At 52.6% G+C, this 27907-nt stretch overlaps 1 protein-coding gene across 2 annotated transcripts in view; it reads left to right on the top strand.

Annotated features, from left to right (window-relative positions):
• Positions 1 to 26127, top strand: part of LOC144941192 (choline transporter-like protein 1) — a 33424-nt gene extending 7297 nt beyond the window's left edge. The window contains exons 2-16 of one of the 2 annotated variants that reach the window (XM_078867770.1): positions 6744 to 6845; positions 11381 to 11523; positions 12099 to 12235; positions 13365 to 13458; positions 14122 to 14288; positions 14605 to 14694; positions 14823 to 15064; positions 16503 to 16689; positions 17330 to 17495; positions 17949 to 18105; positions 21231 to 21311; positions 22542 to 22679; positions 24411 to 24650; positions 25007 to 25114; positions 25581 to 26127. In XM_078867770.1, coding sequence (XP_078723896.1) covers positions 6744 to 6845; positions 11381 to 11523; positions 12099 to 12235; positions 13365 to 13458; positions 14122 to 14288; positions 14605 to 14694; positions 14823 to 15064; positions 16503 to 16689; positions 17330 to 17495; positions 17949 to 18105; positions 21231 to 21311; positions 22542 to 22679; positions 24411 to 24650; positions 25007 to 25114; positions 25581 to 25601 — 2073 coding nt within the window. In that variant the 3' untranslated portion in view covers positions 25602 to 26127. Of the gene's footprint in view, positions 1 to 6743; positions 6857 to 11380; positions 11524 to 12098; positions 12236 to 13364; positions 13459 to 14121; positions 14289 to 14604; positions 14695 to 14822; positions 15065 to 16502; positions 16690 to 17329; positions 17496 to 17948; positions 18106 to 21230; positions 21312 to 22541; positions 22680 to 24410; positions 24651 to 25006; positions 25115 to 25580 lie in introns of both variants that reach the window. The other variant, XM_078867769.1, reaches the window with a different exon arrangement.
• Positions 26128 to 27907: the final 1780 nt, after the last annotated feature.

The raw sequence follows: 27907 nt of genomic DNA, 5'->3' as shown, positions 1-27907 counted from the left end.
TAAACAGTTGGCCTCGAGGCCGTCCAACTGGTTCAGCAGTGCGAGGGATTGGAGACGCCTCCATCCATGTGTCGGGGTTAGGCCTGGCGTCCAACCCGATGACTGTGTGTGGGGTCGCCTGCCAGAAGTCTTAACGACTTCACGGTCAGACCAAGTTTTAAAGTAGCAGAGCCACCGACACCCGACTTGGTCGGTGATGCCACCACACCAATCTGATTGGAAGGCATCGGAGTATTCACATCAGATTGGCGTAAAGAGAAGTGGCGGGAAGATTAAAATAATGAATAAGGGATGGTTGATAACCGTTGGAAAATGAGAAAGGGGATTGGAAGAAAGAGGAGAACCTTTTAGAAGGGGGGGGGGGGGGGGTACAGGATATATAAAGGGCCCGAGAGAGAGAGAGCTAAAGGCGCATTCTGGAGTGAAGCCCCTATAAGCATGGCCTCTATGTGTTTGCGAATAAACCATCAAGTTGAGCGATACTTGCCTCCTGCGAAGTCCTTATCACGTATGGAGACACCATCAGGCACGGGCGAACTTGGTAATGTCTTAGACATCCGAGATGTTCTTTGACTTTATAATGGTCAGAATTCCTGAAATCAAATGGGGCCTGGCAGCGAAGCCGGGGTGCGTGATTAATGCCGGCAGGAGGAGGAGGAGGAAATGCCAGCGGATGATGCTCGCTCCCCTCGAGGACGAAGACAATCCAAGGAGCTCCGCGATGCAAATGGAGCGGGGAGGAATGCAAATGGCACGGCACACAATCATCGGTGACTGTTCCGCCACGTGACTTGGTAAAGGAGCGATCTACATGGGAGAGGGTGAATTGCTTCCAGCGGTCTTCACTCACCGGGGTTCTGTTGAAGAGTTGGAGGAATAACTTGCCCTATGAGAATCTAAATTGCCCGGTATTCTTTTTTTAGAAATGTGAATACGTTGAGGAACTACCAAGCCGTACAAATGTGCACCCCACGGTTCGTCAATCGGCAGATTGTGTGTGGTGGCATAAAATGTGGGTATTCCCACCTTTTCCAAGACGTCTGTGCAGCGTGGAAGAGTAGGCCAAATACCCCCTCGAGCGATTGTCTCGCGCCCCATCCAGTGGTGGAGCCCCATCCGCCGGCGGTGGAGTGAGCCAAGCAATTGCAGGGCCGCACCTTTGTCGTGAACAGAAGTGTTGCACCGCAATGTGAATCAATTTTACCATCTCTCGCAAAACTTAGATCTTGAAAGCTGCTACGATAAGCATGTAAAGTAATGTAATGTGTACACTCTGGTACTGTGCACCTTCAAAACAAGGCTTACTTTATGTTGGGCTGGTATATTTTTAAACTTGTTTTCTTGAAAAATATATATCGTTGTGCCCTCCCTACATTTTTGTTCATCGTGTAATTGAAATACATCATTGTACCGTAAAGTATTTTTTTTATTTCTGTCGCAGTAAAAATATTTGTTTTACATTAGAAAAAAAAATCCCGTTGCCATAGTAGTGGGTGTTGTTTTAAGTCCGGCAGGAGGAAGGAGGCCGCTGGCGCCCGGTTCACAGAGAGGGTGCCGCCCGGCCGCCTCTCTCCGCGCCGCATCTCGCTCGGCCAAGAGAGAGGCGCAGCCATGCTCACGCCACTGCGGGTGGAAGGGCGTCCACTAGGGGGGGGGGGGCTCTAGAGAGCCCCTCTACTCTGCCATGCTGGCAAGACGTCATGGAAGATGCGGGAGTCTAAATTAAAACGCATTTCTTTACAGCCGCTTTTTGCTGTTTAGTTCGTTGTCCTGCCCCCGCACCTCCAATTAGCACGGTTGGCTACGTACGGTGCGAAAGAAGTTGAACATACAGGCAGCGAGTACCCATACTTTACCCCGCCACGCACGGTACGTCGATCGACTCAACTGTGGGGGTACCAGTTTTACCTCGCCGAGTGGACAGAGGCAAGGTTGAGAAACCTGCACCAGAGCTTCGGCTGCCACGCCCAGGGATGGAATCGAACCGGTGACCTCTGTGCCTCAAGCCCAGCAGTGCGCTGACCACCGTCACAGCACCGCGACAATGTCCTGTATGTCGTTACAGCGGGACACGTTGTTCCACCAGTCTGCATTTCTTTGTGAATACAAAGCAGAGTTTTGTTTCGAAACCATGATTACATTTTTCCTATCCCTCAATATTGTTACGGAAAATTATTGGCTGAGGCAGAGAGGGCCTCCCCAGAACACCAAGTCTGTGTTGGCACCATACTTATATGAAAGTGAAAATATAACTTATTAATGTACTTGTTTAAAAGAATAAAAATGCAGAAGAATGATGAAATAGACAAACAGACAATGTCTTTGTCGTAAATCGGTCTCTCCACAAGAAAGATAAAGTAACTTTTGCACTTTCCATCAACCACATGGCCGTCTGGAAGTTTATAATATCAGCAGAATTAGCTCAGTACGATCAGTTTCACCATTCAGTGTCTCATCAGCTTGCTTGAACCAATGTTGGTCAACTGCCAGATGTTATAGGCAAGGACTCTCTCCTGAAGATATGCCTCCTAGTTCAATGGAAAATTACATAACACGATTGTTTCGTGACGAATGATGGTTACCTGTTGCAATGTAATTGCAAGTCTTGCATAATACCCCTGCAAGCTGTTGTAGCAGTATGTACTGCCCGAGTATACACTGTGTGTTGTATTGTGTGCGGGGATTTTTTTGTTAATTAGACCCATCATCTTGTCACGGTTGCTGCTGGGCGTTCTTATTTACAATGGCATGCTTGATAGTCTACGCGTGCTGGCACACGCGTGTGCGTGTGTTGTGTGTGTAATGGGGAGCGGTGGTGTAGCGGTTAGCGCGCCGCGCTATGAACCCGGCCACCCAAGGAGTTCGATTCCCGCTCACGGCCATCACCGGTGAGGATTATCTGAGCCGGTCATGGGCCTCCCCTGAGTCGACTCAGCGTTAAATGAGTGCCTGGTGCAATGTGGAAACATCACCACTGGGGAGACAAAGGCGGTCGGGTGTGGTGCTGGCGATTCACTCCCTCGTGTGCCGTTCTGGCCTTCATAGGTGGCGTTCGCTAAGTGCACTTGCCCCTAAAGTTTGTTAAATGCTACACGGGGGATCTTTGTCTTTGTGTGTGTAATGGGTTCACGCGAGCCCGGCACCACCGTGGTGTCGAGATGAGCCACTCGGTGCAGAAACGAGAAACGTGGCACCTCACCTGGGGCTCGCTCGGCCCCAGGTGAGGCAAATCACCCGCTCCATCTGGCATGGTCCACCCCCTCCCTGCCAGATCCACCCGCTCCATGCCAGATCCACTCTCTTATTCGCCAGTCCCACCGTTAATTAATTACACTTACGCAAACGTAATCATTAGCGTAGTAGAAAAAACACAACTACTTATTTTAATTACATGTTTAATGGTTTCATTCTGGTTCATTTACTATAATTATTTAATGTAATACATTCACTTTGATTTATTTCGTTAGGAAATGCATTTCTTTGCAATGTGGTTTCATACTCTATGGAAATAAACCTTTAGTACAGCGACTCATACGTTTGGAATTTCACGCTGTTCAGCTTGAGTGAAATGTCTGTATCTCATTAAATGCTCATAACATTCTTGTCATTATATGCATTTGTGAACTTGTAGAATCTCTCTCAGATAGTACCGTGTTTCTTAGCTTGCTTTTTCATCTTAACTTGGGTGGAAAATTTATTCTGAAACGGTTCCCGATTATCTACCTTCATCGGTCTGCATGAACCAACGTGGTGAAGTATGGTCAAAACCACGAGTGGGATCCTGGGTTCAAATAAATAGCCCTCCGGATGTCGAGGGTATAAACGGAGTAGAGTGTACAGCACTCCACTGAGAACATGATTATGGTATCTTTGGCACCGTTCGTAGCCAACCGTGCTAATCGGAGGCGTGGGGGAAGGATAACAATCTAAACACAACAACAACAAGAAGTAGTTCTAAAGAAATTACGTTTTCAATCTTGCTGGGAGCAGCCCTCGTCACCCGACTCCTCATTTGTGTGGTGTTTTGCGCTCGCCACATAATCTCAACGTAGCAGTTTTTATTTGGTTTTAATTTCCCAACATTATATTTTGTTTATTTATAAGGGCATTGCTTCGTGAGAACTCTGATATATCTGCTTCATTTTTCTTTCAACGACCCTCTTATTGTTTTGTATAACCAACGGAGGCATCAGCGCACACTTGTGCAGTGCGTGCGTGCAGCGAGTGAGAGTCGTGCCAGTCGGGAGGTCCCGTGGACGCCCAGCGCGGGGCAAGGGGTGAAGCCGGCTTGTCACGGCGGCGCAGGTGCGGGCAGAGTGGGGGGGTCCTGCCACGCGGGCAGACCCAAGATGGATCGAGCACCCACCGGCTGGGTACCGGGCACCGAGTCGATGCACTGTGATCCACCGCAGGTATTCGCTGTGCTTGCAGGCAGCGGGGCCGCTGTGACCCCCCCCCCCCTATCGCCATGACTTTGTCAAAAGCCACAAAATGTCCATTGTGCGACAGAGATTATGTTCCGACTCGCTCGACGGCATGCCTCGCCGCAGATTTCACCACACGTTGGTGTACAATGTTTCAGAACCCGGTGCAGAAAATTCTCATCACGCATTGCCGTGAATTATATGTGCTTAAAAGTGTTTTGTAAAGTCAAGTTGAGCTGGAATAGATTATGTTTTAGGGCATCTACAGAATACGTGAATGTAGCTGCTGGAAATGACAGGTTCCTGTTCAAGTGCAAACTTGAGCTGTCCCTCTGCTCTTGTGCGGGCGTGACTGTTTGTGTGTGGGTGTAATCATCCTGAGTGGTGTGTGTGTGTAGTCACCCTGGGTGGTGTGTGTGTGTGAGTGGTGTGTGTGTGTGGGTGGTGTGTGTGGGTGGCGTGTGTGTGTGGGTGGGTGGCCTGTGTGTGTGGGTGGGGTGTGTGTGTGGGTGGCGTGTGTGTGTGGGTGGTGTGTGTGTGTGGGTGGGTGGCGTGTGTGTGTGGGTGGTGTGTGGTTGTGGGTGGTGTGTGGGTGGTGTGTGTGTGGGTGTAGTCACCATGAGTGGTGTGTGTGTGTATAGTCACCCTGGGTGGTGTGTGTGTGTGTAATCACGCTGGGTGGTAGTCAGGGTGGGGGTGTAATCACCCTGGGTGTAACTCAGGGTGTGGGTGTAACTCAGGGTGTGTGTAATCACCCTGGGTGTAACTCAGGGTGTGGGTGTAACTCAGGGTGTGTGTAATCACCCTGGGTGTAACTCAGGGTGTGGGTGTAACTCAGGGTGTGTGTAATCACCCTGGGTGTAACTCAGGGTGTGGGTGTAACTCAGGGTGTGTGTAATCACCCTGGGTGTAACTCAGGGTGTGGGTGTAACTCAGGGTGTGTGTAATCACCCTGGGTGTAACTCAGGGTGTGGGTGTAACTCAGGGTGTGTGTAATCACCCTGGGTGTAACTCAGGGTGTAACTCAGGGTGTGGGTATAACTCAGGGTGTAACTCAGGGTGTGGGTGTAACTCAGGGTGTAACTCAGGGTGTGGGTGTAACTCAGGGTGTAACTCAGGGTGTGGGTGTAACTCAGGGTGTAACTCAGGGTGTGGGTGTAACTCAGGGTGTAACTCAGGGTGTGGGTGTAACTCAGGGTGTGGGTGTAACTCAGGGTGTGGGTGTAACTCAGGGTGTGCTGCTCGGCACCCGCAGGCTTTGGTCTGCACTGGGGGGAGGGCAGCAGCCTCCAGGGGTTCATTGAGGGGGGAGGGGCCCGTGAGGGTGGGGGCATCGCCCCCCCCCCCCCCATTGCCACCCTCTTGAGACCCCAGGAACTGTGACATGTATTGATATTTACCAGAGAAATACATGGAATGGTTTTTATCGTGTGTGTGAATGTAGGGCCCTATTTAAAAGGTTTGACATTTTGCATTCGCAACCCCGGCCCCACCCTCCCAAATCCGTTACTAAATTGGGTCAGATGTCTACCTTGCAAATGTTAGACGAATTATAAAAGTATGCCCCACATGGCAATAGCCCAATTGGTGGTGGATTGCTAGTGCTATTTATGCCATGAGTATGGCAGCATTCTAATTCAATTTGTGAGAACAGGGTCATTGTTTGGCTCGCGTGTTGCTTCAATGTTCCAGAATTTAGAGGTTTTAAAAATGATCCGCAGTGGGTGATTCGAGTATACTTTTTTCAGCGGTGGTTTGGGGGGATGTCGTGAATCCGAAGTATGCATCGTGCTTGAGTGTTACATGCAACATGTACACGTCAACTAGGCCCAAGGCTGGCAACAACTAAAGTCATCCTTAATGGACCCGATACTGTCAGATCCCTGAAATTAAGTGGAGTTGAGCCTGGTTAGTAATTGGATGCCAGGCAATAGCGAGTGTTTTACGCTTGGCCCTGCAAGATGGCCACGAGATATCAAGAGTTGAAACAACAGTGCAAGTTCCTTAGCCACCCTCCCACCCCTGTCCCCGCAACAGTAAGCGTGGGTGCGCCACAGTCGATGGGCACATTGCGTTGGTTGGGTAAAGTGTGGGTGCCCCCACTTCTTGCAAGACGTCTGGCCAGCGTGAAAGAGTAGGCCAAGTATCCGCTAGAGTGGCTGTCTAGAGCTCCTTACAGTGGTGTGAGCAGGCCATTGCAGGGCTGCAACCTTTATCATGTTTAATTATGAGCCGCGGGTGGTGAGCCGGGCGAGGTGAGCCAAGGGTGATAAGCCGAACGTGATGGCCTGCTGTGTGTCCGTGTTGGCGTGACCCTAGGAGGAAGAGCAGCGGCCCAGGCCGGAGGGAAGGCCGAGGCCTGGCCGCGGCTGCACCGACGTGCCTTGGCTCGTCGCCTTCATGCTCTTCTGGGCCGGTTTGGTGAGTCTTCCGTGAGTCCTCCGTGAGTGCTCCGTGCCATCGGCTCCTTCAACCAAACCCCACTCGGGTTGCCACCTGCTCTGGGTTTTCCAGGACATTTTTGAGGTAGCCGTCCTGGGAAGTCTGCGAGTCTTCACAGGACGTTAAAAGTTATCGTTTTTGTCAGTTGTCTAACAATACATGAATTGTAAGCATCTTAAAAATATTTAACAAACTAATCAATTCCAGCCATGCCCATTTCTGACCATACTTCTCCACACTGGTCAATGCAGGTTGGTGATGGGTGCATCAGGGCAGGACCAGTTCTGAAATCACCCGCCACTGATGTGAGTCATGGCTGGGACATATTTTTCCTGGAATATCCCTGAGATCTCATTTCCAGGGGTCAAACTATGTTCATCAGGTTCATAGTGCACCGCGCTCACCACTGTACCACCACCGCTCGTCCTCTTCGTGTAGTTAATGGTGTTCAGTTAACAGTGATGAACTGTTTCGTAATTAATCAATTAATTATTTACGGGATGCCAAAAATACTACCACCGCCACCACAGTATCCCAGCTTTAATGAGCCCTTTGAGAGTCAGAGCCATGCCTCAGTGCATGCCTGGGTTGTGTAAGTGCGGTCATGCCACTCGGCCGCGTTGGGTTGCCATGGCAGGACAGAGGGCGTCCTGTGTGGAGAGCGCCCCTTGTGCTGGAGGGCAATCTCTGGTTGGTTGGGCCTTGTGGAACCATCTCCCTGTGGAACCATCGCCCTGTGGAACCATCTCCCTGTGGAACCATCTCCCTGTGGAACCATCGCCCTGTGGAACCATCGCCCTGAAGAACCATCTCCCTGTGGAACCATCTCCCTGTGGAACCATCTCCTTGTGGAACCATCTCCCTGTGGAACCATCTCCTTGTGGAACCATCTCCTTGTGGAACCATCTCCCTGTGGAACCATCACCCTGTGGAACCATCGCCCTGTGGAACCATCTCCTTGTGGAACCATCTCCCTGTGGAACCATCGCCCTGTGGAACCATCTCCTTGTGGAACCATCTCCCTGTGGAACCATCGCCCTGTGGAACCATCTCCTTGTGGAACCATCTCCTTGTGGAACCATCGCCCTGTGGAACCATCTCCTTGTGGAACCATTACCCTGTGGAACCATCTCCCTGTGGAACCATCTCCTTGTGGAACCATCGCCCTGTGGAACCATCTCCCTGAGAAACCATCTTCCTGAAGAACCATCTCCCTGTGGAACCATCTCCCTGAGGAACCATCGCCTTGTGGAACCATCGCCCCGTGGAACCGCCACACCACCGCTTGGTTGACTTCTGTGTTTGTGCGCTGGCTGTGAGTCTCAGCTAAGCGTGAAATGATTAACCCCCCCCCCCCCCAGGGTCACAATTTGTTCAAAGAACCAATTCCTAAATTGTAAATAATTTATTCCTACACGTGACATTCGGTGTACGTATCATGAACGTCAAATCTTTTTAAATCAATCAATTTATCAATACATGCCTGATACTCAACACATTGGTCAATCACGTATAGTAAGTAATGTTTTAACACATGACCCTCTTCATAGCAGGGAGGGGCCTGTGCTTTGAATCTTCTTATTTGGCAGTCCCGTGCCGTCGAGGGAGATTGTCGTCCACCGTCGTCTTGTCTGTGGGTCGTCTGAAGATGGCTGATGAGACCGATCCGGCATCTTTGCTCTGACGAAGGACCATTGCCCGTAACGTCACCTGTTCTGTATTGTTAAACAGCGTAGATTGCTAAGCAGTCTATGTTGTGTAGGGCAGTGCTATGGACGGATGTGTTGAGTTCTTGTGCTTATGGACCGCTGCCAACACAATCTGTCGTGACCATCATGAATGCTGCAACGTCTGCAGCGTGTCATGGGCACGGCTGGTGCTTCTACGTTGAGACTCCTCGGTCTGCTCCCCTTCAGATGAAGTGCCTTGAACTCCGTTTGCTCAACTCCTCGAGGTAGTTAAGGGTGTGTGCAATGTATGTTGTCTCTGGGAGCAGGAGTGTTCTCGACTTGACGTTGCCTTTGCCTGTCATACCGATGGAGAGGTACTCTGCAAAGTCACCAAAGCCTGCGACAGATGCTCACGTAGGGAATAGGCCGCTTGCGTTTGTCATGCGGGCTCGATTGCGGCGCGCGTGTGCCCGTGTTGTGGGGTCGTGTTGTTTTTCTGTCGACATTGTTCATCTCTGCACAGAAGCGGTATGTTAAAAAAAGACATCCACCAACTGTTTCTGATTATTTGACTTTTTTTTGCACGCGGAGAATGAGCGTTGCCACAGTTATTCGTGGGGCCCTGGGATTCGTCGCAGGAGCTCCGCGGTGAACCGGAGCCCTGCCGCCCGCCGCCGGAGTCTCTGCCATTAATTGGGGCCATCAATTCTACGCCGTCATTTGTGTGCAATCGTTAATTCACGTGTTAACGTGCCGTCTAAAGGAGACCCGCTGTAGGAAATAATACATTTAAAAAAATAATACCCCCTGATAAATGTCGTGTTTCCTCAGTTTGAGTGTACACCGTGAGATGCCTCACTTGGGGGTGGCTTTTTATGGGGCCTCGTGTGAGGCAGGCAAGTAATGGGATCTCGTGTGAGCCCCGGCAGCTACTCGTGCTCAGAGGTGCATCGCAGTGTGTCAGCCCGGTCTGCTGTGACACTGAGTTTTATATAACTTCATCGTGTTTATGCCAGAAGCAACTTGGCTGCCCCAGAATAACCGTGAGCCGTCCGCTGGCCCGCGCAAGCTCACCGTATCGTGGGCCTGCCTCGATCGTTGGTCAGGTTGGGAGCTGTGCCTCTTTGATTCAGACGCCTCTCATGGGATTTGTGTCAGCTGAGTAAATTTAGTGCCACCCCAAACTGGGTTTGGGTTGGCAAATGAATTATTTAGATTCGTCATTAAATGTGCTAAATTTGCATGGAAAATATAATTTCAAACATTGACGAAAAGTAGTATCCTAACTAAAATAAACTCAAGCGACCGCAAGTGAGGCTTTGGCTTATTTTATTTGTGCTTTTGATCAATATGCCTTTGAGAATACTTTCCAGATGTTTCATCATTCTTTCAAAGTAGGATTTCCGCAATATAATTTTCCAAGAGAGCATACGATATAACCCTTCGCGATAAGATAACTATAGCGATATTAGTTTCACATAACTTTGTAATTGTACGTCAGATTTTTATTGTCCTTGTGCTTTGCTGGACTTGCAGTGCAAATAAATATCGATTCAGTTATTCAACTGCAGTTCACTCAACATTGCCCTGCCATGAGTCTTCTCGTCATTTCACCATTGTAATCTACAACGCGAACAGCACACATGCTGTCCGTTACACTAGATATTATTCAATGGACTGCGAAGATTATAACGATCTTAATTTTGGAGCTTTCGTGACTGCAGGAATTATTCTTTGGTTCTTTCGGTAAAGTCACGTATAAAGATAAAATAATAAATTAAATAATAGCATACTACGACGTTTCGATTGCAACACAAGCAATCATCATCAGGTATAAAAGAAATAGCAACAAAAATCTAACCAGAAAACTATAGACAGACATATAAGCAGACAAACATCATAAAGATACACAGAGAGAGAACACGTATCGGCACAAAGAGAGAGGTCGTCTCTGTGACGGGGCCTTAAATATAGAGAGGGGGCGGGGGCGGAGAGAGGGAGGGGGCAGAGAAAAAATTAGCATGTCAATGAGTGGACAACAACGTGGTACGGTACGCAAGCTTGAAAATTAGGAGAAAGACACACTAAAATTAAATAACCTAGTAAAATATCGAAATGTAATGTAATGCAACACAGAGAGTCGGTCAACACACAATTAACGCATAGCCCGGTTGATTACGTATTTCAAAGATTGCTAAGTTAGAATTTAAATGTGAAAATTCCAAAGAGAGGACACACCATGTCACAGGTGTGTGTGTGTGTACCATCAACACCCTGTCACAGGTGTGTGTGTCACAGGTGTGTGTGTGTCACAGGTGTGTGTGTCACAGGTGTGTGTGTGTCACAGGTGTGTGTGTGCCAACCTCCCCACCAAACAAATCTCACCCACGTGCGGCTTTTTCCATTTGTTTTGTGTGTGCCAATTTTCGTACTTTCTTTTGAGATTAAGATATACCAGATGTTTACGCTTTTATTTATTTAATATAGAAAATATTTTGGCAAATATTTTATCTTTAAATTGGAGTCTTGTCCCCGTTGCATAACAAATTTGTGAATCCCAACCACAGCCCTGTACTTGGTCCCAGAACGTTAAATGTAACATAGGGTCTGAGATGCACATATACAAAAAGAGAATACTCTATATATATAAACCAAAACATAAGAATTTGTATGTATGCTGTACTTCACATTTGAAATTGTATCTAAGCTGTCCACCATCACCAACAATAATTTACAACCCTTTATCAATCTAGCTCGGGATCTGGGCCTTCACACGCATTCCAGACATTTTGCTTGTTTGACTTTTATTAATGATCGTTCTTGCCGTTGCCTCGTCTCGTCCAGATCTTCATCGCCGCCTTCTCCATCGCGACAGGGGCGGCGGAGCGCCTCGTCTTCGGCTACGACAGCTTTGGGAACACGTGCGGGCAGCTGAACCGCGCCATCCCTGGGGTGCCCCTCTCGGGGCAGGACATGCGCAGCCGCACGTACGTACCTCGCCCACGCCCCGCTGGGCACAGGCGCGGCGGCGCGGAGAGTACGGTACGACAACCGAGTTTGCTGCGGTCTTCTGACCACCACGTGGATATTGCCCCCTCGCTCGCAGGATACAAGCTCGACCCCGCTCGGCGTCCGAGATCTCACGAGATCTCACGAGATCTTGCAAGATCTCACGAGATCTCACGAGATTTTACGAGATCGGCTGCTATCCACGTGATTTTGTCAGGGGCTGCATCACCTTTGCCTGCTTATGAATGTGTGTACACTAGAACTCCATTATGATCCGTGGTTGTTGTCGTGCATCATCGGAGTCGCTAATCACGTGCCGAGCTCCTCCTGTAATCCGCATAAAATGTGCGGCTCAATGAAGTCACGTGTCTGATGCCTCCTAAAATTTTCGGCTAACCGCGGTACTCTCATCACGGACTTGTCGATGTAGTCTAGCGGCATCGCCACAAATTACGGACGCTCACCGCCAAATGTTGTATCTCCTTCCTCCTTGTTTAACAGGCGGCGCCGTGTCGGTTGCAGGTACCTGTCTAACAGGCGCTGTCCATTGTAGGTACGTGTTCTTCCTGGACGCGTGTAACATCGACGTGGAGCGCGCCAGGGTGGTGTCGCCGGCGCTGTGCGTCTCCCAGTGCCCCCAGGAGGAGCTGCCCACGCTCTCCGCCCTGCGCCTCTTCGCACACGAGAATGGTGCGCGCCAGCATTGCGCCCGCGAATAACCCCACGGATCAGTCATCAGTGCTGCGTCATGCTCACGAATAACCCCGTGGATCAGTCATCAGTGCTGCGTCGTGCTCACGAATGAGCCCACAGACCGTACGTTCCCTCCCCACCTTCGAGACTTGATGGATTGCCGTGATTCAGGGTCGACATTATATTTGAGAATTTATTTGGGTATTTTTATTACAACACGCAGCGGTGTGTATACAGATACAACATTTCTCAACCTTGCGCATTTGGCGAGTCCACCAGTTCAGAAGAACTGCATTGTGGTCATTTTCTTTAAGTTCACTATCAATACATTGTCGTGATGGGTTTTGTCGTCATTCACAGAGCAAAGGGGAGACAGTAAAAATGAGATGGTAAACAGGAGGCAAAAACATCAATTCTTAAATCAAATTTGAGCTCTGAATCGTTACAGTTAACCAAATCCTCAGGTGATGGCAGGGAATGGCCTCAGCGTTAATGTCCAGTATCTGTGTATGTATGTACGTTGAACTTGTTTCGCACTGTACGAAGCCAACCATGCTAATCAGAGATACTTATCTGAGCACCTGACCACCGAACTCATGACCTTTCTGTATTATGCCTCGAATCATTCTGAATGATCTGCGTGTTTCTTTATTGCTGTATTTTGTGAATTCTGATCATGTACTTGAGTGGATTATGTTGGGTAACTGCAAGAGGTACAGTAGAGTACCTTGTAAATACAGTAATGGGAACACTACGCAATTAAAACAACATTTTTCTATCAACCCACAAACAGCCGCTTGTGTAATGCACACCGCTCACAGCCGGCATTCTCAAACATCCGGGTTCAAACATTCCAACAACGTTTCATATACGCTTTCTGTAGCAGTCCGTAAACACAGCAGCAGCCCGTGAACACAGTGAGTTAACTTGCTCGTCGTACGCTGCGCTGCTATGTAAAGATCTCAACGAAAGAACGGAATTAAAGGTGAGAGCGAAATGACCTCTCCTCGTGAGCACTCGCGTCAACCTCACTTGGCCGCCCAGGATCTGCCCAGGCCTAGCTCAGCCTACAGGCGCCGGCGGACCGCGCCGGCCGTCCCGACTCTCGTTCTTGTGTTTGACGCAGGCTCGGCGCTGTGCACGTACGACCTGGCCCCCGCCGAGTACACCACGAGCCCCGTCGCCCACGACAAGTGCCCGCGCCTGCCCGTCCCCGCCAGGTGATGCCGCCGCCGAGTGGAGAGCGCCGACCCACGACCCCTGGGTTCCCTCTGAGATGTCGGAGAAGTCGCTCGGCATGTTCTAATCAACATTGCCTGTCCTTATTACAATGTCTAAATGGTTAATGTCCCGTTTCAATCCGATTGGTTGTTCCTGTGAGGTCGTGACACCTGTGTCATAAGCCGGGTCATGTGACACGGTTATTCTGACTTTGGGGCCGATCATTACGTTGCCTAGCCGAAAATCAATGAATCCTTATCAAAGCATTGGTAGAGAAGACTTCCTTGTTTAGTAAAGTAACAATGATGTTTTCCAATGGGGAATTGTTTGTCTCGAACAACCTTGATGGTGTCGTGTGCAGCGTCTTGACTTCAACTGCCGGTAATGTGACAGGAGTCCATCGCGTGTGCCACGCTGAGACACACCGCCCGCCCACAAGGGAGGAGATACCTCCTAGTGAGATGGGAGAGACAGATGAAGGAGATGTACGAAGTCTCACCTCGGTCCCCGTACGCGTCACTCGAGTGTCGATTATGATCTTGAGTTCATCAATCGTCTCGGATCGAGTCGTGTAGTCACGACGGTCTGTGACATCACGCCGCTTGATTTGCCGTGCGTGCTGACGACGTGTGCCCCCCCCCCCCACCTTTCATGCCCCCCAGTTGGCTGCCGTTCTTCCACCGCTGTGCGCCCAGCTCCTCCAGCTGCTACGCTCACTTCCTGCGCACGCTGGTCGTCTTCTACAACCAGATGGACGCCTTCCAGAGGGCCATCGAGGCCATCACGGCCAACTACCGCGCCGTCCTGGCGCTCTCCTTCCTCTCCCTCGGTAGCGCCATGACCCCGGTCACACGGCGTGACCCCGTCACCCGGCGTGACCCCGATCGTGATGGCAGCAGTAGTGGAGGAGTCGCTCAAAGAAAACGTTTACACCCTCAAATAGCACGTCGGCTTCTCATCGCGCGCCATTCGAAACGAGGTTTTACAATCGTGTTTTTCTAAACAATAGATGTTTACGTGATCACAGAAAGGCCTTCATAGATGCCTTCATAGATGCTCACTAACAGCACTCGCCCCAACAATCTGTTAAGGCTCCGTGGGGGTCTTTGTCTTTCTGTGCGTGGTGCGCGTGCGTGCCCGGGCAGGGCTGTCCCTGGCCATGCTGCTGGGCCTGCGCCACCTCTCGGCTCTGCTGTTGCGCATCCTGGCGGCGCTGCTCGTCTTCTCGCTGCTAAGTGAGTGTCCCGCCGCACGGGGTGGTGGGCACACGACCGCACCCCCCACCGCGCTCCCGAGACCCTTTACATCCACGGGGCAGCGAGACAGCGTCCGCGCGACGTGCGGTGCCGCGTGCGGCGCGCAGTGGTGACGGGGCTCACGTGGTGGATGTACTCGGACCACGCCGACCTGCTGGCGCGCACGGCCGCCCAGCCGGGCCCCGCGCTGAGCCCGGACGTCGGCAGCCAGCGGGACGAGGACGGCGCCTCCCCCGTGCCGTTCGCCCTCGCCGCGACACCCGCCAACAGCTCCGTGCCCCAGCTGGGCATCCTCGAGGACAACACGCTGGCGCTGCTGGTGGGCGCCACGCTGTCCTCCATCGCCACCGTAAGTCGCCCGCCGTGCTTGCGTAAGGACTCGTCTTCCGGTGCGAGCGGTGTCCCTTTTCCATTTGAGCCGAGCCGGCGCGTAGCCCTCACAGCACCGGTAGTTTTCCACTGGCTATTTGCCGAGCCGAGCTGGGACCTAACAGTGGCTAAACGAGACCTCCGAATCTGGCTTGGGGCCAAGCGAAGCCAGAGATGGGGGCTCAGTGACACGTTGGTTGCGTGCGCAGTCAGTCGCTACGCTGCGAGGACGTCGGTCGACGCGTTATCTGCATGCGTCCCGACCTGGCACCTCCCGAGGCACGACACACTGGCCCAGCGTTGCCCTGGCGTGGCTCCGTTGAGCACTGGATAAGATCAGTTACAGTCATTATGCAGAGTAAGATTTTGTTTGGCACACAGACCGGTTCAGATTTCACTCTCCACCGATGTTAATCGTCCTCAGGAATCGAACGCAGGTCACCAAGTTCGTAGCGCAATGCCTCACTGCTCCTCTGGTGGGCACACATGAGCTTTCCAAACACGAGCATTCACCAGTGTGATCACCATTGCGTCTCAAATGCTAAACACAGCACGGGGAATGACGCAGATAAAAACCCGACCAGGTTTAGTGGCAACTGGGACATTGCCCAGTCCTTAGGCTGGTCATCAGGGGTGGGGCCACACGCCCAGCTGCCCCGAGACACGAACCGGCGCGGTGCAATGGTTGGTGCACCGCACGGTGACCCCGACGAGCTGAGTTCCACCCTGGCCAGCGCCAGCATCAGGGGTGAGTGACCTCTCACCCTATCTTGGGTTCCCCGCTTCACCCAACCCTCACCAACCGGCGTGGTGAAGTATGGTCAAATAACCCCATGGCTTGATTGACATAGAGGGCTGTACAACTACAAATCTGTCATTATTATTACTGGGGCAGGACACGTCGCACGGGACGGGGGCCGAAAGTGATGGAGTGGTGACAACCAAAGTACGTCCACGGAGGAGATGGAGCGATAAAATCCACGAGTATGCAGGTGCTAAGTGGATTGTTATATATCACAGAACCGTGAGAGATGACAAAGGCTTGATCCAGCAGTAGGTGGTGCTGACGATGCTGACGTGTCTGTGCTTGTGTGCGTGTAGGGGAGCGGTAGTGTAGCGGTTAGCGCAATCGGTTACGAACACGGTGACCTGAGTTCAATTCCCGCTAATGGCCAACACCGGTGACGATTATCTGAACCGGTGCTGGGCCTCCCCTAGGTTGACTCGGCCTCAATTGAGTACCTGGTGCGGTGTGTGAACATCGCCACTAGGGAGCCAAAAGGCGGCCGGGCGTGGTGCTGGCCACCCACCCCTTCGCATACCGTGCCGGCCTTCATAGGTGGTCGCTAACAGCACTTGCCCCAACGGTCCTTTGAAGGCTACACGGGGGATCTTTGTCTCGTGCGCGTGTGAGCCAGGTGCTGCTGCTGCTGCTGGTGCTGCTGGCGTGGAGGCGCCTGCACCTCGCGGTGGGGCTCTTCGGCATGCTGGGCAGGGTGTTCTCTCACCTCCCGCTGCTCATCCTGCAGCCCGTGTGGACCTTCGTGATCCTCGCCAGCTTCTGGCTCTGCTGGGTCGTCGTGCTGCTCCTCCTCGGCACGGCAGGTGAGCGTCCCTGGGGGGGGGGGGGGGGGAGAGACAGCGCGGGTGTCCGGCAATGCCACGCGCTCCTCTAACGGTGCAGAGCGGGCGAGAGAGGTTTCTCACTTACATGGCGGAAGATGCCCGCAGTAGCGCGGCGTGACAGATGATGAGACTTGGACAGCCTGGGGCCCTGACAGCGCCGGACGTCAGGTGCAGCCCACGTGGAACGATGCAATCTGCGTTCGTGAGTCGTCTCAAGGCAATCAAGATGGTGCGCGCACACAGTGGGCATATTCGCTTCACAGAGAGAGGCAGCCCCGGAGACGCGTCGGTGTTCGAGTGTGCTTGCGGTTGACGGTGATGCAGTGGCTGTTAGCGGGCTCTACCTGGCAACCTGGGTTTGATTCTCGGTCATGGATAACCTCAGTGGCAAGTGGTATCTGAACCGGTCCTGGGCCTCCCCTAGGTCAACTCAGCCTTAAATGAATACCTGGAACGGTATTTAAACATCGGCGCTTAGGAGTCAAAAGGCTGCGGTGCTGACCACACCGCCCCCTCGTGCGCCGTGGCGACCGTTATTGCCCCAGACGTCCGTGGCGCCAAACGGGACGTCGTTGTGGTGTTTCCGGCGTCCCCCCTGTGCGTGCGTGCGTTTGTGAAGGCGACCCGGTGCGGACGGCCCAGGGCTTTGTGGAGTTCCGGCTGATTGGGCCAATCCGCTACATGTGGTGGTACCACGTGCTGGGCTTCGTCTGGGTGACGAGCTTCGTGCTGCACTGCCAGCGCATGGCGGTGTCGGGAGCCACGATCAGCTACTACTTTGCCCGGTGAGTCCCCTTGGCCACCGGCAGCGCTCTGTGGTTGTGTAGCAGCCCATTGATTCTTCACTGCACGCTCGTGTACTTAGCTCCCTAACGAGCCATTGCGACGTCTGGGTTATGTTTTTATGTAAATTGTGGTCACCGTGAAATGAAATATTTTATGGCAGAGAGAGCAGATGGTGATAGTGTACTGCACGATAACTTAATTTGGTGTTTTTAAGCTGACATATTTTTTGTGACCTTTACTTCACTCGCATTTTCTTTGTCATTTCGGTCACCCAGGTCACCCTTGCAATGAGACTCCATCGCGGTCTCTTGACTTCTCCCCTAGTTACACAAAGTCACACCTGAGACACTTAAGCATCACTCTTCCTGTAAGGGGTGGGAGGGTGGGGGGTGCGCGCCGCCCGCGTGAAGCTCCATGGTAACCGCTCCGCTCCTCCTCCTCTCGCCGCTCAGAGACAAGCAGCGGTTGCCGCCATACCCAATCCTCTCCTCCGTCTGGCAGCTCTTCCGCTGCCACCTGGGCACGGTGGCCAAGGGCTCGCTGCTGCTGCCCCTGCTGGCGCTGCCGCGGTGCCTGGTGATGCACTTGCTCTGCTGCCTTCAGGACAAGGTCAGGGTTTCGGTTCCCCCGTTCGCACGCTGCGCTTACGCGAGTCGAGGAAGAGGTGGGAGCACGCACCCTCGAGTGCCAACGCCCCGTCCACACGATCTGGACAATCAATACATCCTGCCGAAAACAGCACCCGTGAGCCGACAGGAAAAAATTACGCGTGCTTCCTTCAAAGTTTGTCGAGTGCACGCGTTGAAGCCCCAGGGAATAAGTTTTAAGTCAAAACAGCCCCTGCATGTAATGAATTGTCGAATTTGAGAAATAATCAGGATAGTTATAATCGTATTCACAGGGTATTATAATCAGCCAAATGAATCGTTACATCGCAGATCGGGAAAGGTGGCGGTGGCTTGGGGAGGCCTTGATCCAGCAGTGGATCGACCACGGCTGGTGACGACGACCAGAACGCTGATGTAACAACGCATAAGTCTGAGCGCACGACTCCAGCAGTGGCCGTTGAAGGGAAACAATCCCGTCTAGGAATGCCGCAACTAACCATCGTGAGGGTACAGACAGGGAAACTGTGATTCAAGCAAAGTGAGATATTTACCCCGCTCAATGGAAACCCAGTGAGTGATTTCCAATGTCATTAACGCTGCTGGGTAACTGAATGTTCAGACAATTGGCTCAACTTATGCGGTTTAAAAAAGCATCACATAAAAAAAAATGACCCTGGTGATTATAATATTGATAATCCTACTGTAGTTTTATTTCATAGCCTGCGTCCATCAATCGGCATACAACTCAACAACCGTAGCACAAGGATGAATTATAGACCCGGAATATGCGCGCGGAGAATCCCCGTTACAACGGGCGGGTTCGACTCTCGTTGGAGGGAGCGGCGCTTCCCCTGATGCCGCAGTGAGTGGAGGGCGTTGCGCGTGAGACGAAAGCAGAGCACTTGGAGAAAACCGGCACCTCAAGGGGCAACGCTCAACAAGGTCGCTACAGACGGGCTCGCCAGCCCGCCCGCCCGCCCGCCGTGCTGGCGTCTTATGGCCACCTCACAGCAGCCCAGCAGGTTTAGGAGTTTCACCTCGCAGCAAGCCCAGCAGGTTTAGGAGTTTCACCTCGCAGCAGCCCAGCAGGTTTAGGAGTTTCACCTCACAGCAGCCCAGCAGGTTTAGGAGTTTCACCTCGCAGCAAGCCCAGCAGGTTTAGGAGTTTCACCTCGCGGCAGCCCAGCAGGTTTAGGAGTTTCACCTCGCAGCAAGCCCAGCAGGTTTAGGAGTTTCACCTCGCAGCAGCCCAGCAGGTTTAGGAGTTTCACCTCACAGCAGCCCAGCAGGTTTAGGAGTTTCACCTCGCAGCAAGCCCAGCAGGTTTAGGAGTTTCACCTCACAGCAGCCCAGCAGGTTTAGGAGTTTCACCTCGCAGCAGCCCAGCAGGTTTAGGAGTTTCACCTCGCAGCAGCCCAGCAGGTTTAGGAGTTTCACCTCGCAGCAAGCCCAGCAGGTTTAGGAGTTTCACCTCGCAGCAGCCCAGCAGGTTTAGGAGTTTCACCTCACAGCAGCCCAGCAGGTTTAGGAGTTTCACCTCGCAGCAAGCCCAGCAGGTTTAGGAGTTTCACCTCGCAGCAGCCCAGCAGGTTTAGGAGTTTCACCTCGCAGCAAGCCCAGCAGGTTTAGGAGTTTCACCTCGCAGCAGCCCAGCAGGTTTAGGAGTTTCACCTCACAGCAGCCCAGCAGGTTTAGGAGTTTCACCTCGCAGCAAGCCCAGCAGGTTTAGGAGTTTCACCTCACAGCAGCCCAGCAGGTTTAGGAGTTTCACCTCGCAGCAGCCCAGCAGGTTTAGGAGTTTCACCTCGCAGCAGCCCAGCAGGTTTAGGAGTTTCACCTCGCAGCAAGCCCAGCAGGTTTAGGAGTTTCACCTCGCAGCAGCCCAGCAGGTTTAGGAGTTTCACCTCGCAGCAGCCCAGCAGGTTTAGGAGTTTCACCTCGCAGCAGCCCAGCAGGTTTAGGAGTTTCACCTCACAGCAGCCCAGCAGGTTTAGGAGTTTCACCTCGCAGCAGCCCAGCAGGTTTAGGAGTTTCACCTCGCAGCAGCCCAGCAGGTTTAGGAGTTTCACCTCACAGCAGCCCAGCAGGTTTAGGAGTTTCACCTCACAGCAGCCCAGCAGGTTTAGGAGTTTCACCTCGCAGCAGCCCAGCAGGTTTAGGAGTTTCACCTCACAGCAGCCCAGCAGGTTTAGGAGTTTCACCTCGCAGCAGCCCAGCAGGTTTAGGAGTTTCACCTCACAGCAGCCCAGCAGGTTTAGGAGTTTCACCTCGCAGCAGCCCAGCAGGTTTAGGAGTTTCACCTCACAGCAGCCCAGCAGGTTTAGGAGTTTCACCTCACAGCAAGCCCAGCAGGTTTAGGAGTTTCACCTCGCAGCAGCCCAGCAGGTTTAGGAGTTTCACCTCGCAGCAAGCCCAGCAGGTTTAGGAGTTTCACCTCGCAGCAGCCCAGCAGGTTTAGGAGTTTCACCTCGCAGCAAGCCCAGCAGGTTTAGGAGTTTCACCTCGCAGCAGCCCAGCAGGTTTAGGAGTTTCACCTCGCAGCAGCCCAGCAGGTTTAGGAGTTTCACCTCACAGCAGCCCAGCAGGTTTAGGAGTTTCACCTCGCAGCAGCCCAGCAGGTTTAGGAATTTCACTTCACAGCAGCCCAGCAGGTTTAGGAGTTTCACCTCGCAGCAGCCCAGCAGGTTTAGGAGTTTCACCTCGCAGCAGCCCAGCAGGTTTAGGAGTTTCACCTCACAGCAGCCCAGCAGGTTTAGGAGTTTCACCTCGCAGCAGCCCAGCAGGTTTAGGAGTTTCACCAAACTCTGCCTTGGAAGCACTCGACTCCAGGCGTCCGCTGTGCACCGCTGTGCCCGGCGTCTCTGGGCTGTTCACAGTCGTGCTGCGCACCTCTTCACGAGTTGAAAATTCGTGACGAAGCTCCCGGCACGCGGAGCGAATGTTGGGGAGCACGGCGAACAAGACGCGCGGCTGTCTGATAACACGCCGGGACTTTCTGCCAGTTCTGTTGAGAGCGTGATGGCGGCGGTGTCTTGTTGAGGCTGCTGTTATGTTCGTACAGTTGTATCGGCGGTGGCTGCGTTGTGCTGATGATGCTGATGCTCCTGCTGCTGGTGTTGTGTGCAGAGCAGTGCCTGTGCCCGGTGTTTGTTGAAGAGCTGCTGCTGCCTGGAGGGCCTGGAGAAGCACCTGCGCCATTTGCACGAGGTGAGGCCACCGAGTGGCGTGACGATGCTGCCCCCAACCCCGCACTGCGGGCAGACTGGGCTCTCTTCACCCTTTGGGAGGGCGCCGTTACAATGGAGGCAATGTTTCACAAGGCTGAATGGGTTTTTTTTCATATCCTCGGGAAACAAAGGGTTTATTTTTGAGTCTGTGGATCTTCAGGTCAGTCTTTGAGTCTCTATGTGAGTCTATGGGGTAGCTGTGCAAGTCTGTGGTTCACTCTGTGAGCCTAGAGGGGAGTCTGTGTGAGTCTATAGGGGATTCTGTGTGAGTCTGTGTGAGTCGATAGGGGACTGTGTGTGAGTTTGTGGGAGTCTATAGGGGGATTCTGTGTGAGTCTATAGGGGACCGTGGTGGAGTGGAATCTCTCATCATCGATCATTTCCCAGATCACGACTCTGCCGTAGGTACAAATAGACTTCATCTGACGACTCCGGATGCCAGAGAATGGCTTTACAAACTCAATACGCACTATAAACCCCGTCCGCTGCTTTGCAAATGCCTTGCGAGATAAGAATTGTGTCCACTACTCCCTCCGACCATGATGGCATTCTGTGTGTGTGTGCAATTTTTGCAATAATTATTGCAGGCACTAATTATAAGCAATGTGCATTTTTTTCAATAATCAGTACCTGCTCATGAAGGGGAATCTCGCGGTTTGTCCTCATAATATAATGACGGAGTACACTTGGCATTGGCGCGATGGTTCTCACAGCGCGAGGCGACCACCGCAATGGAGTGCGTTGCCGCCGTGTTTCACGGACGCAGTCCCCCCAGCCGCCTCACACACGGGGGCGGCGATGCCGTGCCCGCCATCCCAACTGGGCAATCGGTGGCTCATTCAGCAGAATTTCACGTGATGTCTCGCGGTCTTTTAAACATGCCGACGGCACATGCTGTATTTGACGGTTAATGCACCCGCGGTTACTCAACTCTCGTCCACCCAAGAGTATAAATGGGTCAGGTGTGTTGGGTTAAAGAAAAAACGTTTGTCTGGCTAGCGCGGTAGAATGGGCCAATTGCCGTCCAGAAGATGCTGTCTATAACTCCCTCTGGTAAATACCCTTGTGCAAGCATTGCAGCGCTGGGCATTTACCTTTTACCATGGTATTCCCCTGCACGATGTACTATAAATGTGAGAGATCTTGGAGCGGTAGATATGGATCGCAGCAGCCGTTCATCTACCCTCCGTGCCTGTCTGTCACCTTTTAGACGGCGTACATCGCCACCGCTCACAGCGGAACGGATTTCTGTGCGTCGGCGCTGGAGGTGTTTGAGCTGCTGTCCTCAAGGCCCCTGAGGATCGTGCCGCTGGTGGCCCAAGGCAACCTCCTCGTCTTCTTGGCCAAGGCAGGGGCAATACGCACGCAGCACGTGGACATGCTAACTAGGAACCAGGGCCCAGCCGTCATTCCCAATCTATCTCTATCCCCCCTTCTCCCTGAGCCCAATCCCGTTTCTGGTCATTGTCCGTCCTTGCACCCCTCCACTGGAATTCCCCTGAACATTGAGCAGTCCCCCTCCTTAACCTCATTCCGTTCCTCTCTTCAAGCTCACATAAATAGAAAACGAATTTTTTGCATTGAAAACTATTTTATTTTTTATTTTTTGTGTGTTTAGTTTGTTGTCCTTCCCCTGTACCTCCGATTAGTACGGTTGGCTACGTACTATGCGAAAATAAGTTCGACATACATTTACGTACAAGGCTTGCCTTGTAAATATGTGGCAGTCCACCCACATTGGTTCAAGAAAGCCTGGCTAATCAGTTGAAGCAACAACAATGTCCAATCTTGATTTGAAGCTCTCGTGACTGCAGGAATCCATACTCTTTGGTTCTTTCGGTAAAGTCACGTAGGTAGAAATAAAATAAAATAAAAACAATGTCCGGCATGACATCTTGTAAGCAGGGGGCCAAGTGGGGAGGACAGAGTAGAGCCTTGCTGGACCGTTCATAGAATGTTCCTGCACAATTCCTGGTTTCACCGGGCTCTGCTTGGGACTCATCGGGCTAACTGATGGAGCAGTCACCCTGGTAGAACACATGTTACAACACCACTTGTAGAGCTCCCCTGCTGTTATTTTCTCTGAAAGACCATCTTGTGTTTCGGTCACAATTTTGCCACCAGAAACGTTGTCCATTGTCCGTCCCCAGAGCAATAGAACTGCAACTTATAAAATACTTTAATTGAGGAAATTACGAAACACATTATATTTAAATTTCATAGAAAATCGCTTGGCTGCATAGGCAGAGAGCAATTTGCATCGACAGTTCTGCATCAGCAGGCGTTGGGTCCCATACAGTCGTCAACACGCGTTGGCTCCCCTACAGTCATCCAGTCACTAGCCCCCATACAGTCATCGTGCTCGCTACCTTTAGTTTGCGAGATCCTGGTTGGGTGTTGACTGCCCATCATCCCTCCAGGGTCGATAAAATAGGTACAAATCCATGGGCAAGTCAACAGTGGTTGTCCTCGGGATAGACTCACCCCCGTCATAGGAATGTGGAAATGCCACCACTGGCTTAGGGCTGTAAAGACGAAATGAGCACCGCCTCAATGCTTATTTGAGCAGCACGAACTTATTTGGCAGAGGCACTCTTGTGGAGGTCGCGGTTCACATTCCGACCGTTTTTTTCATCACGATATTAAAAGCTTTTCAACGAGAAATGTGCTTGTTATTGTCTATGGGAGGAAACCGATACACGCATCAAATCATCTGTTCACTCATCGACAATTTCCGATGAAAGTGAATGACAAGCTCGTGTACATTTAGACGAATGTTGTGTTTTGTAAGAGAAAACAAGTTTTGAAATATATATATATTTTTTTCCCCGGGCAAAGCCGGGTACTTCCTGTATAGTAGATAACGCAATGCAACTGGTATTGAGCAAATATCCTAATGTTTAAAAATAATCTGCAAATTACTCAGTTGAGATTGCACACAGCAAAAATGGCCCCCCAACTTAAAAAAACTTGACAGGATCCTCCTGAAAAATAAGCGTAACAGCAACAATAATTTGACAATTTGCGAAATGCCTTTTCTGCAGTGGCTAATTCCGTGCCACTTGCGGCCCGTGCGCAGATGCTGGTGGTGGCCGTGACGGCCTTCTTCAGCATCCTGGTGCTCAACTTCCAGCCCAACTACCACCTGTGGGTGGTGCCACTGGGCCTCGTGTGCCTGCTCGCCTTCCTGGTCGCGGGCTGCCTGCTCTCGCTGCTGAGCAGCGTGTCCGACGCCCTCCTCGTCTGCTTCCTCCTCGACTGTCGCGGCAGCAGCGACGGTGGTGCCGGCCGGGGTCACGACGCCGACGGCGAGATCCAGGTGTGTGAAGCGGCTGGCTTTGAATGGGGGTGCCCTCCTCTAGGCTACGGGCCGATTCTGACCCTCCCGGACACTTGGGGCGAATCGATGCATTGTCTCAACCGCCGTGCCTGGAGACTGAGCCGGTGCCCCAGTGTGTTAGCCAGTAAAACAATGAATTGTTTGTCTGTATCATAAACGACCTTTAGTCTTCATAGACATTCACCTGCCTGTCCGCTGCCTTCATGCAAGCCAAGCTGCCCACATGTCTACTTACATGACTTCCTATGCAAATGCAGTCGCTTTTTTATATATATGTATAAACCTTCTCGTAGACTTGATTGTGCTCTTCTCTGTTGATGTGTGATGGGACTCAGAAATGTGTGAGCAGAAGCATCAAGAAGCTGGCAGAGTTGGATCGACGGAGAAAAGACAGCAATGATGCGAGGGATCAGGCTGTAGAGGAACAGGAATTGAGGTCGCTGGTGAGTGATGAGTGCTCTCCCCAGCTCTCCCCAGCTCTCCCCAGCTCTCCCCAGCTCTTCCCAGCTCTCCCCAGCTCTCCCCAGCTCTCCCCAGCTCTCTCAAGCTATCTCCAGGTATCCCCGGCTGTCTCCAATTATCTCTAGCCTTGTCCAGCTGTCCTTTCGCAGGAATGGATTGCAGCCAGGAAAAAGTGGCCAGTTTGAAAGAGTTGGCCACATCCCCTGTAGAGGGGCTCTCTACAGCTCCCTGTGGTGGAGGCCCTTCCATCAGCAGTGGCATGAGCAGGCAGTAGCAGGGCTGCGCCCGAACCCGCAATACATTGAAGCAGCAGGGAAATGTGTGCAACCGCCTCGAACATTCATAACAACAACAAGTCTGATTTGCAGCGTGCACATAATGTGTGGGCAGCGAGCACGCGACACGCTCGTGCCGTGTGGCTAATGACTCGCCGTGTCCCTCCGCCAGGGTTCACCCAGCGCCACGTGAAGCGCCAAGGCCGGCCCCGCCGCGCCCAGTGGAGGCCCTCGCTCTGCCTGCGCGTCCGCCACCACCGCCGCCCCTCAAGCTGCACCGCACAGAGCCCCGTGTGGTGCTGTCGCGTGGATTGGCAAAACTCAGAGCACGAGCAGTTTTGGGGACTTGACATTAGCCTGCTGGAGTGTGCCTGATAAGAAAATTGCACTGAGAATAACAAAATAGCAAATAAATTAAAACTCAATCGAATAGCATGTTATAGTTATACAAATTATCATTTATTTACACAGCGCCTTTAATCGCGAGATCACAAAGCACTGTACGTGTCAACATTTCAACACTCAATCCAAAACAAAATATATCGAGGCAATTTTTTATGCTTTACAGGACAATAGCATTATGGAATACAGATCACACCAAGTCATTGGTCGAGAGCTACAAGAACGATGGAATAGGCGTGAGTCCTCGGTCCTGATTTAGAAACACCGAGAGGGCCCGAGTCATGGACACGGCTGTGGGAGGGTGGCCATTCACGTGTGGGGGTAGAGGGAGCCACACGTGGGGGTGGAGGGAGCCACACGTGGGGGTAGAGGGAGCCACACGTGGGGGTAGAGGGAGCCACACGTGGGGGTAGAGGGAGCCACACGTGGGGGTAGAGGGAGCCACACGTGGGGTAGAGGGAGCCACGCGTGGGGTAGAGGGAGCCACGCGTGGGGTAGTGGGAGCCACACGTGGGGTAGAGGGAGCCACACGTGGGGGTAGAGGGAGCCACACGTGGGGTAGAGGGAGCCACACGTGGGGGTAGAGGGAGCCACACGTGGGGTAGAGGGAGCCACACGTGGGGTAGAGGGAGCCACACGTGGGGGTAGAGGGAGCCACACGTGGGGTAGAGGGAGCCACACGTGGGGTAGAGGGAGCCACGCGTGAGGGTAGTGGGAGCCACACGTGGGGGTAGAGGGAGCCACGCGTGGGGTAGAGGGAGCCACACGTGGGGTAGTGGGAGCCACGCGTGGGGGTAGAGGGAGCCACACGTGGGGTAGAGGGAGCCACACGTGGAGGTAGAGGGAGCCACACGTGGGGGTAGTGGGAGCCACGCGTGGGGTAGAGGGAGCCACACGTGGGGGTAGAGGGAGCCACACGTGGGGTAGAGGGAGCCACACGTGGGGTAGAGGGAGCCACACGTGGGGGTAGAGGGAGCCACACGTGGGGTAGAGGGAGCCACACGTGGGGTAGAGGGAGCCACGCATGGGGTAGAGGGAGCCACACGTGGGGTAGAGGGAGCCACGTGTGGGGGTAGAGGGAGTCACACGTGGGGGTAGAGGGAGCCACACGTGGGGGTAGAGGGAGCCACACGTGGGGTAGTGGGAGCCACACGTGGGGGTAGAGGGAGCCACGCGTGAGGGTAGTGGGAGCCACACGTGGGGGTAGAGGGAGCCACGCGTGGGGTAGAGGGAGCCACACGTGGGGTAGTGGGAGCCACGCGTGGGGGTAGAGGGAGCCACGCGTGGGGTAGAGGGAGCCACACGTGGGGTAGAGGGAGCCACGTGTGGGGGTAGAGGGAGCCACACGCTGAAGGTCCCTAGCCCCCGTAACCAAGTTTACGGGGTTTTGCCCATCTGCAAATGTTTAATCTTATTGTGTAACGCTGTTGTTTTCAATGTGCACGTGTGTGTGTGGGTGTGCTTTTGTTGGGTGTGGTGCCATTGTGGTCAGCACACTGCACTACTATCCAAGCAGCTAGAATGTAATTCCATGGATAATGGAGGAATATGGGACATGAAGCTGTCCTGGCCACCCCACCTGGTCAACTCGGTCTTAAATGAGCACTTGGTGCGGTGTGCAATGACACGAGCGCTGGTTCGACAAAGGTGACTGGGCGTGGTGCCGGCCACTCTACCCCATCATGCGCTGTGCGAGCTTTCAATAGGAGCTCACTAGCAATGCTTGCCCAATGTGCGAGAAGAAGAACTGGGGAAACGGTTGCGATTGCGTGTGGTAGTTGCACGCACACGCACACACACACACGTCGCAAAGCCTCTCACCGCGAGCCCTCCCCCCCGGCTGTAGTCTCCCATTCAAGTCGATAGACCACGCCGACGGTGGCTTGGGGAGGCCTTCATCCAGCAGTGAATTGATCATGGCTGATGATGATGACGACGAGGCCACACTGTGCTTCGTTGAGGTTGAATGCTTTCATTTGGCATCTCTGAATGCAGAGGTTAGGTAATATCAGCAATACACCACTGCCTTGCCCAGATATTACAGTGTTGTGCTCTGTGTTTTATGTAATGGATTGTCCATTGAGTATATTTTAAGTG

The sequence above is a fragment of the Lampetra fluviatilis genome, chromosome 24 (assembly GCF_964198595.1).
Source record: "Lampetra fluviatilis chromosome 24, kcLamFluv1.1, whole genome shotgun sequence".
Taxonomy (NCBI): domain Eukaryota; kingdom Metazoa; phylum Chordata; class Hyperoartia; order Petromyzontiformes; family Petromyzontidae; genus Lampetra; species Lampetra fluviatilis.
Note: the sequence above shows the minus strand (reverse complement) of the source record. Positions and strands in the feature narration are given on the sequence as shown.